The sequence below is a fragment of the Engystomops pustulosus genome, chromosome 4 (assembly GCF_040894005.1).
Source record: "Engystomops pustulosus chromosome 4, aEngPut4.maternal, whole genome shotgun sequence".
Taxonomy (NCBI): Eukaryota; Metazoa; Chordata; class Amphibia; order Anura; family Leptodactylidae; genus Engystomops; species Engystomops pustulosus.
In genome coordinates, this window is record NC_092414.1 from 148,281,838 (window position 1) to 148,300,908 (window position 19,071).

At 38.5% G+C, this 19,071-nt stretch overlaps 1 protein-coding gene across 1 annotated transcript in view; it reads left to right on the top strand.

Annotated features, from left to right (window-relative positions):
• LOC140127395 (cysteine repeat modular protein 2-like) overlaps positions 1 to 19,071 on the top strand; it is a 74,258-nt gene that overhangs the window by 18,050 nt on the left and 37,137 nt on the right. Inside the window, exons 5-9 of the mRNA XM_072148031.1 lie at positions 1,159 to 1,304; positions 7,360 to 7,554; positions 10,596 to 10,682; positions 13,655 to 13,853; positions 15,942 to 16,165. Coding sequence (XP_072004132.1) covers positions 1,159 to 1,304; positions 7,360 to 7,554; positions 10,596 to 10,682; positions 13,655 to 13,853; positions 15,942 to 16,165 — 851 coding nt within the window. The remainder of the gene's footprint in view (positions 1 to 1,158; positions 1,305 to 7,359; positions 7,555 to 10,595; positions 10,683 to 13,654; positions 13,854 to 15,941; positions 16,166 to 19,071) is intronic.

Genomic DNA, 19,071 nt, shown 5'->3' on the forward strand with positions numbered 1-19,071 from the left:
TAGCTGGAAGACTCATATACAGCAGCTGGGAGATGGTGCAGCAATTAATTACTTCTGCCTGGCAAGGAGAACACAGTGATTACATCATTCTCTGGAGCAGTGCATAATTAAGGTAAGAGGAGTGCCGAAGCAGCCACAGGAGTGACAGAGCCTCATTATCATAATTTTATAATAGTTTTCAGCAAAACTACTCAGTTTAGGGATTAAACAAGATATGTTTGTGCATCTGTGTAGCTACAGCATTCTCAAGGTAGGTTTGATTCACAGTGCATAAAAGCAAATGGAAGATTTCCTTTAACATTTAGTTCCTATAGACTAACATGAATGAAATGTTGCTTTCCATCAAGCTTCCATCAATCCATTATTGGAGTTATTTATGCAGTAATGGAAAAGAGCAATGGTGGCGTGAACTGTTCCTTATGTATGTGTATGGTAAGCATTAAAGTAAAAATTATTAAGGGGTGCAGTAGCTGGAAGCAGTAGTAATAGCAAACATGATAGTTTAAGGAGCTTAGTTTATGTTGCCACGTGAGGTAGAATTACATTACTAAGAGGGATTTCCTTGTTTGGACTATAAAGCTAAATTTTTAAACGTTTAATACTGATTTCTTTTCGTATTTGCTCAACCTTTTTAACTGTATTTTATATTTTCTGTAAAATATATAAGAACATTTATATCCGTATGAAATAAATAATTTTGTACATTGTAAACAGAGATTCTGTAAGATATGAGTAAACCTAAAAATCAGGGCAGTTACTGAATTTACTGGCCCAGATTTATCAAAAGTAGTGCAAACTACCTGTTGTGTGCAGAGTGCGTCAGATTAATCAAAAGTGGCGCAAGGTCTTCAATAATCTGAAGCACCCTGCACTGCTCGGGAAGTGTGCAGCATCTTTTTTTTTTTGGTGCACCGGACACCCCTTCTTTTCAGAGCAAAGTCAGACAGAAAACTGGAGCAAATGCTTTAATAAATGTTGGCCACTGAGATTCTGAGTGTAAAACACATCATGTGCTGGGTGTCTTATCTCTCAGCAGTTGACTTGCAGTCAGTGCTTTGTTAGCTCAGGGAGGGAGTGCTGACTACTTATCTCAGCATAGAGCACTAGACTTTGAGGTATATGACTGTTTCATTTCTTTAACACTAAATTTGCTTTCAGCTACCACCTACAATGCCGAAAACATTGCCCCTCAAAAACGTATGAAGACAATGACAGCAAAATGTGTCTTGCTTGTCCATTAGGGTGCAATGAATGCCGCAATGAAACACATTGCTCTATCTGCCAAAGTGGATACTTTTTGCATGGTAAGAAAAGAGCTGTAAATGTTTATCAGCCACTATTCTACATACCTGTCACTTCTTCTTATTTGTTGAATGGTGAATGGTTCAACAGAGTGAGATAAGAGGACAACACACACCCTACTCATAATTCTCACTTATAGTCATGACAAGAAGACTTGGCTTATCAAAGTCTTCAGACCATTTCTTATGAGATCATGAGACTGTTTACTTGGCTGTATATATCTGTCTGTCTATATCTTTATGTATATTTTTTGCTCACTAGAACTATACTACCTAAACTTATGTATTATTTGCAACATGTTTAGGCACACACAGCACACATTTGATCAGATTTAATCCTTCCCCAAAATACACCCTTTATAACTGCAGCAGAAAGTCAAGGCTTGGTTGAGCGGCTTCTGATGCAGTTCTATATGGGAATAAACCCTTTATGGTTTGCTCAAGGGAATACAAAAGAGAAACACATTCCTGTTGTTATTTTTTCCTATTATCACTGCTACATATAAATTTCATGTGAACTCACCATATAATTCACAAAATACTGTATTTTATATATAAATAACTAATTTTGATGAATATTGAGTAAACTACTTAGACTACATACACATCTCCTTTTAAGTCCTCCATTGTTAGGATACATAAGGTGTATCCTCAACGTGTCCTTACAACAGAGGCCTAAGACGTATCTTACTATATGCACAAACAGTGGTATACCTTGTCACTTGCCCCAGAAAGTGGAAGGAGGAGTAAATTTTGACAGCAGCCAGTGATTGACTGCGCCCAATGTTCCAGATGTCTCCTAAGAAACGTAAGTGTCCTTACAGTTACATCACTGGGGACCTCCCAGAGCATACGCTCAGTGGAGGCCAAGGATGGATGTAGTAGAATTGCATTGAGCATATTTGTTGCTGTACAGCAGGAAGAGTGATGTATAAGATGTAAGATGTATACTGAGCAGATGGAGGCATAAATGTTCAGTGTATGTGTCCGGAGCTTTCTTGGGGTATAGGCTGAACATAACCAAAAAACGAAATTAGAGTTGGCTCCACCATGGTGTTCTTCATGATAAATATCTAGCATAGATATAGTGTATATCAAATACAACGTACACCAAGTAATAAAATATGATATTGTGACACAAGTTTCAAATAAAACCTTGATTTAGGCCTCATGCGGACAAACAACAGATCCCATAGAAATAAAGTTGTCCATGTGTTTTCTAATGAATAAATGGATAGCACACAGCCAAAAACAACTTTTTATGCATTAGAGCTCACAGTGCATATCAATATGGTGTTTGCTCAGTAATGAAATAACTATAAGAAGACTATGGGGCACATTTACCATATGTTGGCGCTAATTGTGGCAGCGTATGATGCTGACCCACCCTTAGGCATGCAGCCGATTTATAAGAGGCTCCAGTCTCCTGATAAATCCGGACGGCTGGCAGTCCCGAGCTCTGATGCACCACCAGGGCATAAATGCAGCAGATTTTTAGATATTTTAGAGAAGCTATTTTTAAATTGTTTTTCCAAACTAAGTGAAAAACCTTCTGGTGATGTAAGGGTGGTGGCGCACGTGGCCTTTTGAACCCGTTTTTGGCCCTTTTTTAAGCAGTCCATTAAAAAACGCATTTTGAAGACGCATACTTTTTTTTGAAAACGCATGCATTTTTTTTTCATTTTTCCCCAATTATGATAATTATAATTGGGAAAAACTGAAAAAAATGATGAATTTTCAAAAAAACTGATGCGTTTTCAAAAATGCATGTGTTTTTTTAACGGACTGCTTAAAAACAGCCTAAAAATAGGTTCAAAATGCCACATGGGCCACCACCCTTAAGTGTAAAATAAAAAAGGTACTTAACAAACCTTGCTCAATTAGGAAGACCCCTGTCCTCTCTGCTGTGGCCAATAACCTCTAATATCCTTTAAAGACTCAGTCTAATTTATTTTCAGTATAGCTTACAGAGTAGGGAAAAACACAGGGTTGAAAGCAGACAGACTGGAAAGGTAAACAGTTTAAGTTGATGCTGTGTGAACACAGTACAAAGGAAACAATGGATCCAGCAACCAGGCAGGCGTGAAAAAAAATTGTATTAAAACTTGAGTTTATTTCATATTCTTAAAAAAGAAAAAAAAAGGTACTGTCATGAAGCAATCTGACCTGTTTTGCATTACAGAGAGTTCTACATTTGATGTAGGATCTGAAATCAGTGGTAGGTATACAGTTCTCTCATCCAGAAGCTTTTTGCATTCTTATGTATATAGATCATTATCTAGGATAATGATGGATCCCCCTTTATCTCATTGTCTTATAGTAATGTAGGGGTTGTTTTTCAACTCTTTAATAGCTTTAGCTTCACTATTGGTTATGTTATTTTTAGAGATCGTAAAGTCTTGAATTTGGTATTCGTATGATGTTGGATAAATTGATGTTGATGTTATCTTGTGAAGAAGTGTTCTGTAAATTGAGTAACTGCATAGTGCAGTTTTTGTGAAATTAGTATTGCCATGCAGATTAAAAAAACAGTTGGATGAAGATGAAACTGAGTCAGCATTGTCCAGTTGATAAAAGTGTTATTTATTGTCAGTAACCTGACAAATTTATTTACTTCTTTAACTGTTTGATATAATTTCATGTTAGTAGATGGTATAAAACTGAGCCCTTTCGTTAATAATTTCATTTTAGCATGAGAGAGTATACAGTACATGCAGATTGGTTTACTACAGAAAAATTTTGTTCTGTTTGCAATAAGGAGGATGTGGTCATTTGATTTTCTTGGATTTCTTTGGATCGTTTTTGGTTATGTTTTTTGCCCGACCTGCGGTTGCGTTTGTGTTTTTTCTGCAGTGGTTGATGCTTGATCGTTTATTGACGATGCGGTCTGATGTTGAGTTAGTTCTTGATTTAGCTATCTTAATATTCAACTTAGTGGGGCAGATTTACTTACCCGGCCCATTCGCGATCCAGCGGCGCCTTCTCTGTGCTGGATTCGGGATTTATTAAGGTAGTTCCTCCGCCGTCCACCAGGTGGCTCTGCTGCGCTAGAAATCATCGGAACGTACTGGAGTTCACCGAGCCGGGCTGAGTGAAGGTAAGTGCAAGCTCCGCAACAGATTTTTTTTTTTAAATGCGGCATTTTTTCCGAATCCGTTGGGTTTTTGTTCGGCACGCCCCCCGATTTCCGTCGCGTGCATGCCAGCGCCGATGCGCCACAATCCGATCGTGTGCATCAAAATCCCGGGGCAATACAGGGGAAATCGGCGCAAATCGGAAATATTCGGGTAACACGTCGGGAAAATGCGAATCGGGCCCTTAGTAAATGACCCCCAGTGAGTTTGGTTTCTTCTTCTTTAATAATCAATGTTATCAACTTCAAAGAGCAGTACGATAAAATTTGTTGCCATTCAATGGTGAAGTTATCACTATATTGATTTGTGGGCATTTTCAATTTTCTTAGACCTCTCAGTATCATTTAATTTTCTAAATATTTTGTTAGAGTGATGGAGTCCCACCAAACTTTTACGTGAGATGTCATGGTTTTTTCTATATCATACATTGGGGCACATTTACTTACCTGGTCCGTTCGCGATCCAGCGGCGCGTTCTCTGCGCTGGATTCGGGTCCGGCCGGGATTCATCAAAGCAGTTCCTCCGACGTCCACCAGGTGGCGCTGCTGCGCTGAAGTCCGCTGGAATGCCTCGAAATACACCTGCCTATCCAAGATGAAGGTGAGTGAAATTTTCGCGACACAAATTTTTTTTTAAATGCGGCGGTTTTTCCGAATACGTCGGGTTTTCGTTCGGCCACGCCCCCCGATTTCCGTCGCGCGCATGCCGGCGCCGATGCACCAAATTCCGATCGCGTGCGCCAAAAACCCGGGGCAATTCAGGTACAATGGGCGCAAAACGGAAATATTCGGGTAACACGTCGGGAAAACGCGAATCGGGCCCTTAGTAAATGACCCCCACTATGTTTTTCAGGGGCGCCATGATTTCTATTTGTTGCAAATAATTCTTTGGCTCTGTTCAAACGGTCCTGATTAGAAGCACCAAGATAAACTGATGTTGTAATGTCAGGGTTAAACACCTGGGACATATTTGGTAGTAACATTTTTGCCAAAAAATAGTTAATAAAAATTGATTTAATATATACAATGGCTACTGTTGTAAATCTTAAATTTTCAAATAATGATTTTTATGTTTATGAAGAGAAAATAGGGGAGCACGAAAAAAATATGCAGCATTTTAAACATCAAGAAAAAGAAAACCATTATTGAGCTCACCCCTCAGTAGCCATGTATCAGGTGCTGGTGCACGGACTAGCTGAACTACAGAGATATCTTAATCATAGTCTAAATATAGTGGATACATTGTTTCGTTATAAAGGTGAGTCTAATGGAAGTAGACGGCAAGTGTGTCACTAGTTACGTAAAGGGGGTGGGGAAGATGGAAAGCAGGCACATCAAAAACACAAAAAAATACAAAAAATACAAAAACATAAGTAAGTTAATATACATACATTAAATATTATTTCTGGTACAGGATCCCTGCTGGAATCAACATCCACCTGGCTTGACACCATTCTCCAACCTTTTGTCAATAGAGCACCATTCATAAAAGATTCCTTTAAAGTGTTGAAAATGATGGACTCTTTTGTTTGACAAAAACATTTTTACTGGGTTACCTGTGATGTTATTTCTTTATATACTTGTATTCCCAATAATTTGGCTATCAGAGCTGTGCAATATCAATTAGATAAGTACAGTCTTTTGCCCAAACCACAAGTTTCCTTTATTTTGGATGTTTTGCAATTATTACTAACCAATAATTATTTAGTTTTTTTCTTCAGAAACAGGGCTGCCCGATGGGTTCGAGGTTCTCCCCATCTTTAGCAAATTTATTTATGGCATGGTTTGAGGAAGAATTTATATACTCTTTACACAACCCGTATTTACATCTCATTAAATGGTATGGCCGTTTCATTGATGACTGCCTCATGATGTATGGTCAGGCAGCAAAAAATAAATAGTTTCCTTTATGGAATATTTAAATCACAATGACTAAACATCCTATTTATTTTCCCTCACTCCCCTACTTATTTGCATTTAAGTTTAACAGGTGTTCCAGAAACTCAAAAAGTTACATGCAGTCTATTCCGCAAACACTCTTTTACATGCCAGTAGTAGTTTATTGTCCCCAAATTTATTTAGCTCCACCTCAAAGCAAGAATCATGGTTCACATTCAAAGGGAGCTTTAAATGGGCATTACCCCGATGTACTGTATGTAAATACATACAAAAAACAGAATTTGTCTCCTCTTTACAAAGCAATAAGAATAATAAAATTAATTTGTTCATAAATTGCAATACTACTTACATACGAAATATTTCTACTGTGTCTAAACATTTCAGAGCAGTGCACGATGGGGAGACTTCACAGTTAAAAGTCGTACCCATCAAACGGGTCACCCGCCCACAAAGGGCCGGAGATTGGGTCAAAGCCCTCCGTAATAGAGAGGCTTTTTGGATCCTCACCATGAATACCAGAACTCCCTATGGTTTAAATATGCGTAACGATTTAATGTATGTATATTAACTTACTTATGTTTTTGTATATTTAGTGTTTTTGATGTGCCTGCTTTCCATATTCCCCACCCCTTTACATAACTAGTGACACGCTTGCTGTCTACTTCCGTTAGACTCACCTTTATAATGAATCAATGTATCCACTATGCTTAGACTATGATTAAGAACTCTCTGTAGTTCGAAACACATCAGATTGCTTCATAATGGTACCTTTTTTATTATTTTTTAAGAATATGAAATAAACGTAAGTTTTAATACAACTTTTTTTCACACCTGCCTGGTTGCTGGATCCTCAGTTTCCTTTGTCCTGCATCGTACTCGGCTCAGCGTGTCCTTGCACCGGCACCTGATACATGGCTGCTGAGGGTGAGCTGAATAATGTTTGTCTTTTTCTTGATGTGTGAACACTGACAATGAGGATTGTGTATTATCATAAACAATAATTAAAAAATAAATTCTTAATTACAGAGACAACCTGTGTACTGAAATGCCCGAGTGGCATGTTCCAAAATACTAAGAAATGGCAATGTGAAGCCTGTCACAAAACCTGCCTGACTTGTCATGGGCCTTCTCCTCGGGATTGTGACTTGTGCCCAGATGAGAAGCAGCCATCCTTTGGAATGTGTCATCTTGTGACTTGTATGGATGAACAATATTTTAATGGTATGTAAACAAAATAATGACACTGGAATACATGTAACATAATTTATCTGATAAACAACAAATTCATTCAAGTTACCAAATTGTGAATGATTGTGAACAAATTGTGAACTTGCTAAGTGCTGCATGGCAAATATACCCACTGTACTTCATAAAAATATTCAGCATGAAGCATCTCAACCATCTAATGTGTTTTGTAAAATAATATTACCGGTATTTATCCATCTCTCATGTTTCCACCTCCTCAATCATGTTGTGGGGCCCAAATCATCTATTTGCATCTGCCTGAAAGTCTGCAACGTTGTGCCTGTCTTATCCTTGGCTAACAGGGTTATTGACAGAGCCTCCCAGGAGGTTATTAAAAGGGCCTCCAAAAGTATGCAATCTATATATTTGGGGGATTTATCATGCCTTGGAAGGGGTGGGGATTCCCAGGCATGGCAAATTAATTATCCTGTGGCAGGATCCAGGTGCAGGTTTAAGCTAAATTCTAAGCCAGACAGGACCTGGGACCCCTTAGTATAATCGACTTTAACTAGTATCTTTCTCTTCTAACTAAAGAAATAAGATCCACATGCATGGGTATTGTTGGAAAAACAATACAGCACTGAGTGCTGAGGCAAGATAGCCAAATGTATAAAGATTAATCCCATGCTTTGGTCCTGATGCTGGGAATTTGGGAAATGCTGAACTAGTCAATGTTCCCAGCCTTTAGCTATTCCCAGGAGTGCTTGATAAGCGATATTCACTGTTCTACACTAAATTGCATCCTAAAACCTTATTTTTCTCATTCAAGAGGAAAACATACTAACGCTAATATGATAGAAATTAAATAATAATAGTACATTCTGCTGTAGAAGAGGTCAGTGAATATTACTGCCTGTTAATAATGTATTGTGTACTTTCATCGTTGTGATTGCAAGTTTAAATGGGTATTTTACATTTCATATAATTCATCTGTCATATACATGCATTTCTTCATTTGCATGCTATTAAAAAAAATTACCCCTGTGAGGATAATTTCCCATAAATGCAGCCATGTTTTCAGTTGGAAACAAGATAGGTGTCCTTGGATAAGACCACTCCCTGGAGGCAGTGGCCACACATGCGCTGGATAGTGGTGGGACATCTCCCGGACATTTCATATGCAAAAACAATTTGTTTCTTTGCAAAATCATTCCAGTGGTGGTTGTTGTATTCAAGGATATCAGTCCTCCGTTCCTTTTTTTCCCAGTTAGTTTTTATTAGAGTTTTTCACTGATTTACAAACATGTAGTACTCAATCTTACATACATTGTATATACAGATACATCCATATACATAAATACACATATAAACAAAAATCTAGACATGAACATGTCTAGTCCTTGTTAATACATTCCCTAGGGGTAAGGCTACTAAACAAAAAGGGACAACATGGCGACATTTATGGGAAATTATCTTCACACAGGTAAAAGAAATTTGAACATGACATTTAAGATATATTTATATATAACATATACCGTATTTTCTGGACTATAAGACGCACTTTTTAGCAAGAAAAAATCTTGCTAAAAAGTCCCTGCGTCTTATAGACCGGAGGTCAGGAGGATCCAGCACTACCAGACCCTCCTGACCGCTGTAAGGGAGATCGGGTGATGCCCAGATACAGAGCTGCACCCGATCTCCCAGAGAGGAGAGGCTCCGGACTGCTCTCACCTCTCCCCCATGTCCTACTGGTACAGGACCTGCAGTGATGTCAGAATCATGTGACTGATCACATGCTTCTTACATCACCGCAGGTCTCATACTGTCATGCTGTGCTGGGATAGGTCGAGAAGAAGGGGAATGGGGGAAGTGTGTGTGTGTGTGTGTGGTTCTGTGTGTGTGTGTGTATAGGTGAGCTGTGTGTGTGTATAGGTGAGCTGAGTGAGTGTGTATAGGTGAGCTGAGTGAGTGTGTATAGGTGAGCTGTGTGTGTGTGTGTATAGGTGAGCTGAGTGAGTGTGTATAGGTGAGCTGTGTGAGTGTGTATAGATGAGTTGTGTGTGTGTATAGGTGAGCTGTGTGTGTGTATAGGTGAGCTGAGTGAGTGTGTATGTGGATGGATGATGCAGGCTGTGTGTGTATGTGGTTGGATGATGCAGAGCTGTGTGTGTATGTGGATGGTTGATGCAGTGGTGTGTGTGTATGTGGATGGTTGATGCAGTGCTGTGTGTGTATGTGGATGGTTGATGCAGTGCTGTGTGTGTATGTGGATGGATGATGCAGAGCTGTGTGTGTATATGGATGGATGATGCAGGGCTGAGTGTGTATGTGGAAAGATGATGCAGAGCTGAGTGTGTAAATGTATGTCTGTGTGCGCTGTGCTTTAGTGAGACCAACAGGGATATTTTAATTGGTGTAAAATATATTTTTCCTTTTTTTTGGAAGCCTAAATCTGGGGTGCGTCCTATAGTAAGAAGCGTCTTATAGTCCGAAAAATACGGTAAATTGAATTATATGTGAATGCCCAAACAAGAATACCCTTTTAAGTTTCCCTGACACTTCTGAGCGAGAAGGTTCCTAGTTGGGTTAAGGCTCAGGGAATATGGAAATAATATAAGTAACAGATCTCAATATGTACTTTTTGGGAAACCTGGGGCCTCCTAAACAGTGAGTATAATAAGCCAGGTAGCAAAACATAAAACCCATAAGCAATTTAACGAGGAAGTGGTAATCATACAGTATTCATGTGGTGCATATGAAGACTTAGGGGGAGATATAGCATACGCCGAAGCTGCTGTGCGGGTGTATAATAGTGGCCACACCCCCTTTGACGCGCCGGATACATCAAGAGGCTTAGGTCCGACCTGACATAGTTTTGCTGTATTTCACAGAAAACTGGCGTAGAAGTAAATATAAATCTCCCCCTATAATGTATGCTATAATGGATAATATGATTTGACTGAAGTACAAGGATAATTTATTTTGTATAAATTGTAAATAATTATTTACATTTTTGTAGCTTATGTCGTACTAACTGAATAGATGTCATATAATATTATTTAATTTTTCTTTTTAAGTGGCAGATGGTCAATGCTATGACTGTGACCTGTCCTGTCAGAGTTGCTTTGGTCCGAAGGCACAAGATTGCTTCTCCTGCCATGCCGGTATTGTAGAGAAATTTTTCATGTTTAATGCTCCCTCTATATTGTTATGCATCATTTTAACATATTTTGGACATGCTAGATTTGCTGAGCATAAAACACCAGTTTTTTATGTGGCAAAACTGTTACATATTTAAGAAAAATTAGATACCTAGTTCATCAGAAGAGGGTGTATCTAGAAGTGACAAAATGCTTTAAATTGATTACATATATGCAATATATTTTGCTGTAACACTTCACTATATACATGCCTAGAAGACAACTAGATACTTATAACTTCAGTTATTAGGCTGTGGCTACACAACGATTTTAGCTTTGACTACTGTTATGCAGTCACAGAATTCTGTGTTACCCTCATATAGTCATATAAGTGAATATTACTTAAAGGGGTATTCCCACAAAGATAAGTTTCTTATATGTATGTGTTACATGATAACAAAATAACACATTCTCTAATTTACTGTTATTAACAAAAATGCAGCATTTCACAGATATAATTCCAACCTATAATTCCTGCTGTACACAATTTCAGTTGCCCCTAGACACGACCCTGTAACTCGTGGCTTAGGGTCAGGCTACCATCTTGGATTTCTGTGTGAGATCGTGCAGATGAGATTTCTGTCTGTTTTTGCTGTCTGCCACGCCCCCTGCTGGAGCTCAGAGACACTGATCACATCCTGCCAGGAGACCGTGAGCAGAGACAGAGGCTGCAATTCTTTTTAATAATTTTATTAATGATCTTGTAGTGGGTTTACACAGTCAAGTTTCAATATTTGCAGATGATACTAAGCAGTAACTAATACTGAGGTCAATAGTTTAGTATTACAGAGGGATTTGTGGAAGCTTGAGGTTTAATGTAGATAAATGTAAAGTTATGCACTTGGGCCATGGAAACAAAAAGTATAATTATGTTCTAAACAATAAACAACTAGGTAAAACTAGAGCTGCAAATGATTTAGGGGTATTGGTGGATGGTAAACTTAATTTTAGTGACCAGAGCCAGGCAGCTGCTGCTAAAGCAAATAAAATTATGGGATGTATTAAAAGAGGAATAGATTCTCATGATAAAGACATAGTTTTGCCCTTATACAAATCACTGGTCAGACCACACATGGGATATTGTGTACAGTTTTGGGCACCTGTGTATAAAAAGGACATATTAGAGCTGAAACAGGTGCAGAAGAGAGCAACCAGGATTATTAGGGGAATGGGGGGACTAGAATCCAATGACAGATTACAAAATTTGGGATTATTCAATTTACAAAAAAGACGACTGAGGGGAAACCTCATTACAATGTACAAATACCTGAACGCATAGTGCAAGGATCTCTCCAAAGATCTTTTTATACGTAGGCCTGTGACCAGGACAAGGGGAGATCCTCTACGCCTAGAGGAGAGAAGGTTCTACCATCAACATAGACAAAGGTTCTTTACTGTAAGAGCAGTGAGACTGTGGAGGAGGTTGTTATGGCGGACTCTATGTACATGTTCAAGAGAGGCCCGGACACCTTTCTGGAGAGAAAAAATATCACGGGTTATGGGGATAAAACATTTATTTAATTATTAAAGGTTGGACTTGAGTATTTTTCCAGCCTTATATACTATGATACTACAAACTACAAGGAGATAAGTGATCGGGGCGGCAGGCACAAGTCTGTGAGATCATGGATCTCATGCATCTCTCATCTGTCTCATCTCTGTTTCTATGTATCAGTGTGTTAGTACAATGTCAGAAGCCAGATGAAAGTGTATATACATCTTGTACCCTCATAATGTAACCACATTGTCACCCCACAAAACTAGATGGGTCATAATCTGTCTGCTTAGAGAGTCCCTGACCACACCCTAGGATTTTGCACTGAGCAGCTAAGTGAGTGAGTGAGTGAATGAAACCAAATTTTAAGTGTTGACTGTAGCTGTGCTGTAGTCCTACACCCAGAGATCTAATTCTTTTTATGGTGGATAAATTAATGGCTGGATGTGGATCCAATCTGTCAATAGGGTTCAGAGTGTAGCATTGGGATTGAAGTTTGGTTGACCATTTTCAGATATATTATAACAAGAAATGATTCACAGGAAAGGGAACTGAGCAGCAATTTTAAACATTGGGGCACATTTACTAAAGATTTTTCGCTGCACTTTTGTCGGACTGTGCATGTTCTTCTACGCTAAAGTGGCTTGCACAGGTATTTAAGAAGTGTCTGCGCCACTATTGTGCTGCGCTTGCCTCCATGCGACATGAATTAGGGGTGTGCCGTCCGTCTGTCATAGATGTCATATAATATTATTTAATTTTTCTTTTTAAGTGGCAGATGGTCAATGCTATGACTGTGACCTGTCCTGTCAGAGTTGCTTTGGTCAATAGGGTTCAGAGTGTAGCATTGGGATTGAAGTTTGGTTGACCATTTTCAGATATATTATAACAAGAAATGATTCACAGGAAAGGGAACTGAGCAGCAATTTTAAACATTGGGGCACATTTACTAAAGATTTTTCGCTGCACTTTTGTCGGACTGTGCATGTTCTTCTACGCTAAAGCGGCTTGCACAGGTATTTAAGAAGTGTCTGCGCCACTATTGTGCTGCGCTTGCCTCCATGCGACATGAATTAGGGGTGTGCCGTCCGTCTGTCAAAGCGCCGTATTTAACTTGCAAATTGAGTGGCACGCCGTATGTGAAGGTTGTACCACAAAAAAGATGGTGAACTCTGTCGGGCCAGTGCAGGGAAGCGACAGATTCATGATTTATGGTGCATGTCTTAGTGAATTGCAGTACCCAGCATTATACATGGGAATGGCACTTTTAGAGGAGTTTCCCACTTTCTAAGTAAATGTACCCCATTGTGATGAGTTTTGCACCAATTACGGCGCTCAAAATTAGGTTTCATGTGGGTTTTCCATATTGGGTTTTGTTTAATAAGTGTTGCGCTGGCCTTCTCATTTTAATATTTCCTTGCATTTATATGATGTATTCTAGGTTATTATCTGGATGAGGAAAATCAGTGTGTGCCAAACTGTCCACAGGGATTCTTTGGTGATCCATTCACTCAAACATGTGAAAAGTGTTCATCGTCCTGTGAAAGCTGTGCTGGTAGCAGTGAAAACTGCCTGAAATGTTATACACAAGAACAAAACCTGTTTCTGCATGAAGGAAACTGCCTTCCCGACTGTCCAGAGTAAGTGCCATTGGAGTGAGAAAATAAATAACTTCTATATTCAATATAGTGACCCACTAAGCCAGCAAGAAAGTTACTAGTGTCTGCTCGTATTAGCAGTATGCTAAGATGACTTTATCCATGTGTATTGTTTACATTAGAAATATACTTGGAACATATATGTAATATATACAATTATATTGCTACTTTAATGTATACCAAAAAGCTTTCATGAATCCATACTACTGTATATACTGTAATGCAGGAATTGCGTACTTCCAGCTGTTGGTTACGTTTTGTACTGCTTCTTTTTATTTTATTTTTTTTTTAATTCATTATTGAAAACCATTGCTGTTCATCTTTTCCTCATATTATTTTATGAATGTATGGAAGCATATGAGTAATGTTCAAATTAAAATAAATCTCAATTGTACGTTGTCTTCTATTGTGAGGCAAACAAGTGTTTTCAGTCAAGCGACTTTTCGGGTTGCAATGTAGCCTTTACTTTACAGAGGACCTGCCAGGTGTCTGAAATGTTTATTTTTATTAAACAGTTGCTGACATGCTGTTCCTCTGTAATTCCACCTATACATTTCTAAAGCCATTGATAACTGTCCATTGGTATTCCATAGAAATGTATTTCTCTGGAACGTCTGGCATTGCCAGTATGCAGGGACACCTCCCAAATCATAACACCCAGCTAACAATCTATTCATAAATTTGTAGTAGGAGTAACAGAGGAGTGGTACAACGCAGAAGTTAGCAGCAGAAATGAAGCTAGTAAACTACTACCAGTACCTTATCACACAATTTAGATCATGTACCTTCTTTTGACCAGGGTGGTGGCATTATCCAGAAAATCAATTTTGAAGTAATATGTCCTTATATTATACATCTTATTTATATATCACTTCAAAGTTGATTTTTATGATGATGCCATCACGCTAGGCCATAAAAGGAACATTATCTGGAAGATTGTAATGCGTTTGATGAGGTTCTGGTAGTTTTTTATTAGGTTCATTTTCTACTGATAACTCTGTGATATTATGGGAAATAACTATTTACCAAACAAAAATATCAGTATGGATGAGAGGTTAATGGTAATAAGACCACAATAACCATGAGAAATGTCAATATGATCATGAGAAAATCTTAACCAAACAATAGTCAACCAAGTAGGAAGGTTTCTGTTGTAATCCAGTGTACAGGCAGTCCCCGGGTTACATACAAGATAGGTTCTGGAGGTTTGTTCTTAAGTTGAATTTGTATGTAAGTCGAAACTGTATATTTTATAATGGAAGTTCTAGACAATTTTTTTTCTTTTGCCCCAGTGACAATAGGAGTTTCAAAATTTTTGGTGTAATTGGACCAAGAATTATCAATAAAGCTTCATTACAGACACCTTACAGCTGATCATTGGAGTCTGGGACTATAGTAAAGCATCCAGAGAGCTTCACCAGAGGTCACAGTGGGCAGAGGGGTCCGTCTGTAACTATGGGTTGTCTGTAAGTCGAGTGTCCTTAAGTAGGGGACCGCCTGTATCCAACACCGAATATTTAACTTCTTGCTGTAGAAATGAAGTGACATTGTAAGAATTATATAAAAGGAGCTTTACTATGAAACCCCCTTTGTATGTGTCCTAGACATTAGGGTATTATGGGGGAAGGCACCAATGTGTATCTGTCTTCATAAAGCAAAGGTCTATCTGTTTAAAGTAAAAGTCTAGTGATTCAGAATTATTGAGATAATAATAATAATTATTATAATATAGTACCCCAAAAGAGATGGAGTGATGAGATATGGAGCATGATATGGTGTCTATACAAACCTCTTCCTCCTTTAAACGTCTGCTGCATACTGCTCTGCCATATGTATAAGGCATTATATGGCAAGAAAAACAGGGCTAATGTAAGACACGTGGGAGGCGTCTGGTGGTATTCATCATGCAAGATAGTTACTGCTGGTCTAACAAGGCTTTCCTGAATGGTTTCACATTTGAGATGTGTACTGGACCTATGAATAAATGTAGTTTTCATGAATATATTTGTTGACACAAGGATTTTGGCTGTATATTACAGAAGTTTAATCAATGTTTTTTTATTTTAACAGAGGTTACTTTGAAAACATTGAAGGCACATGTGAAACATGTGATGGTTCCTGCTGGACCTGTGAGGGTAGCAAAGTAAATTGCTTGTCCTGTGTGGACGGCCTATTCTTGGAGAACAATAGGTGTCTTCCTAACTGCTCTTCAAGGTATTATGCAGATGAGGAAGGCATGTGCAAGCGCTGTCCAGCCCACTGCACTGTCTGCGCAGATGAAAGAACATGTCTTGGTATAACTTTATTTTATTATAATATCTAACCATGTGTAGCGTATAAAGTATGCTTAGCACCCATAATATTGTGCATGCCTGCCTTCAAACCCATCAAGAAATTGAACCCTCAAGACCTATGTAGTATCTAGTTGACCCTCCTTAGATTGTACTTTTTAACCAGTCAAAGTCAAAGGCATGCTGTATCTGCATGACAAGGTTTTGTCCAGTAGAGCTTGGCACAAATCATACTGCCTGGCTTCATGTCTTTCCATAGTGCAACCAGGAGGCATCTCTCTTTTCCAGTTAAGTTAAGTTTTGTGCCCATTGTAAGCTCTTTTGTGCAGGGATCAGCATAAGTCCTCTGAGCTTTATGTGTGGCTATGCAGCCGTATAAACTCTCTAGGGGAGATTTATTTAGAATTCAGGAGTTATTTTCCCCCCCAAAAAATTGCCATGCAAATTATTGTGCCTTGCACCGCATATATTAAGGGTTTGTGACCATTTTTAGGCACTTTGCCATTTGGCAAACAGTCAATACTTCAAAAAAATTGTCGTGCTACAAATATTAATTAATGTGGTGCATTAAACTAGATTAACTAAAAGGAGGTGCAAAGTATGACTCAGCGGTCTTAAAGGGAACATGTCACCACATTTTTCACAAATACAGCAAGTGACAGGTTCCTATAGAGTCCTATTAACTAATTGACTCCTTTATTTTACCTAAAATTTGTTTCCCTCACATCACCATAAAATCAAGTTTATTATCTTACCTGGCATTCATCCAGATCGAGCAGCAAGTCAGAGGGGGTGTGTCCTGCTCGGTCAAGTCCAGCAGCTCCTCCTTGCCATGCCACCTCTGACTCACTGTGCTGGAGGGTCAGGCCCCCTGTCCCCACATTCCCAATAGCTGCTATGGATGCTATGCTTTGATTTACACCCTTGGATACATTGATATTATATCATATTGTCTGCCATTGCCTACAAAATTGTACCCCTTGCCTGGATCTATATACTAAATTATGATGTAGGAACATTTATTTTGTGTAGAATATAAATTTGCACCACAAAGAATGTTAATTCTGTCCATATAAATTTTTTGCTTTTTAATAAAACCTTTCTAATGTGTATAATACTTACTTGTATATACTGAATGTATTGTAACTATTTCTCAAACCGTTTAATTTAGTAAATACATATTGTCCTACATTCTGAATACGTATTCAGGCCATTGGAGTATCGTCTGCACACAGTTATATGGCTTCATTTATGTTTACTTCAGGGTTTTTAGGACAGGGGAATGATTCCTTATGATTGAACCGTATGTTATGTGACAGTTTTCCTAATATGTCACTTTAGATTAAAAAAAATCATGCGGTAAAGGTAAAAAGGAAACTTTCAAGCAAAATGGAAATAAAAAGGAAAATTCCGGGAAATAAAGTTTTTATAACAAAATAAGAATCTTTCTGCAGTGTGAACATATGTGAAGCATTAAGCTTCCTTCCCTCTCCATCAAGTATTTCCACTGTTAACTAAGATAGATGAACATTCTCAGAGACGTGGGCTCCAGAAAATGTGTTTTAATTTGTCTAATTATTGAACTGGAGAGTGGCTCTGTGTTATGTATTAGTCTGCTAGCCTCTTATATTAATAGAACGCTTGAAGACATTCATTTTCTTAAAGCCTCCTTCACACATTTTATTTCATCATTTTAAAGCAGATGGAATCTCTTATGATACATTTAATTCCCAATTTTATTTATAACAATTAGAATAATCCTTGGAACAACATCCCTATTACAGTAATCTAGTACTTATGACTGGAAATATTATATTTTTCAAGGAAAACCTCTTGATCATTGGAAAGATTTCTATATTATCAATTCATAGACTCATACATTATAATTATATTGCTCCAAAACCACTTTTTTCCCAAAACAAATGACCAATATTAATCACCAAACTGAGTCACAAATTTCATAGCGTTCCTGCGATCCAGGATTATAGAGCAAGCGCTATACGCAGGGCATGCTTTAGATTGATAGATATGCCACTAACCAGAAAACTGTTAATTGGCAAATAGATTGTAGCTTAAGTCCCTTTTTCAGGACTAGACCAAAGCATGGGGCACACGCTGGTGTTCAGAGGGCACACTGGCATTCATTTATATTTTTACCTAATTCTCTCAGTACAGCACTGCAGAATTGATGTTACATTGCAAGGGAAAATAAATAGGCAGTCTATAAGTAGCAATTTGTGATTATGATGGTCATATGCTGTTTTTGCCGTATAAGATCGGTAAGACATGATGCTGCTTTGTACCAATATAAAATCTGTATCACTATGTGCACTGCAGGCCTTTAGAGTGGTTTCACACGCAGCGTGTTCAGGATTCATGATCGCAGACCGTGTAGAGTCCTGTATCACTGGCTGACCACTGTGAATATACACTCACCGGCCACTTTATTAGGTACACCTGTCCAACTGCTCGTTAAAACTTAATTTCTAATCAGCCAATCACATGGCGGCAACTCAGTGCATTTAGGCATTTAGACATGGTCAAGACAATCTCCTGCAGTTCAAACCGAGCATCAGTATGGGGAAGAAAGGTGATTTGAGTGCCTTTGAACGTGGCATGGTTGTTGGTAGCAGAAGGGCTGGTCTGAGTATTTCAGAAACTGCTGATCTACTGGGATTTTCATGCACAACCATCTCTAGGGTTTACAGAGAATGGTCCAAAAAAGAAAAAACATCCAGTGAGCGGCAGTTCTGTGGGCGGAAATGCCTTGTTGATGCCAGAGGTCAGAGGAGAATGGGCAGACTGGTTCGAGCTGATAGAAAGGCAACAGTGACTCAAATTGCCACCCGTTACAACCAAGGTAGGCAGAAGAGCATCTCTGAACGCACAGTACATCGAACTTTGAGGCA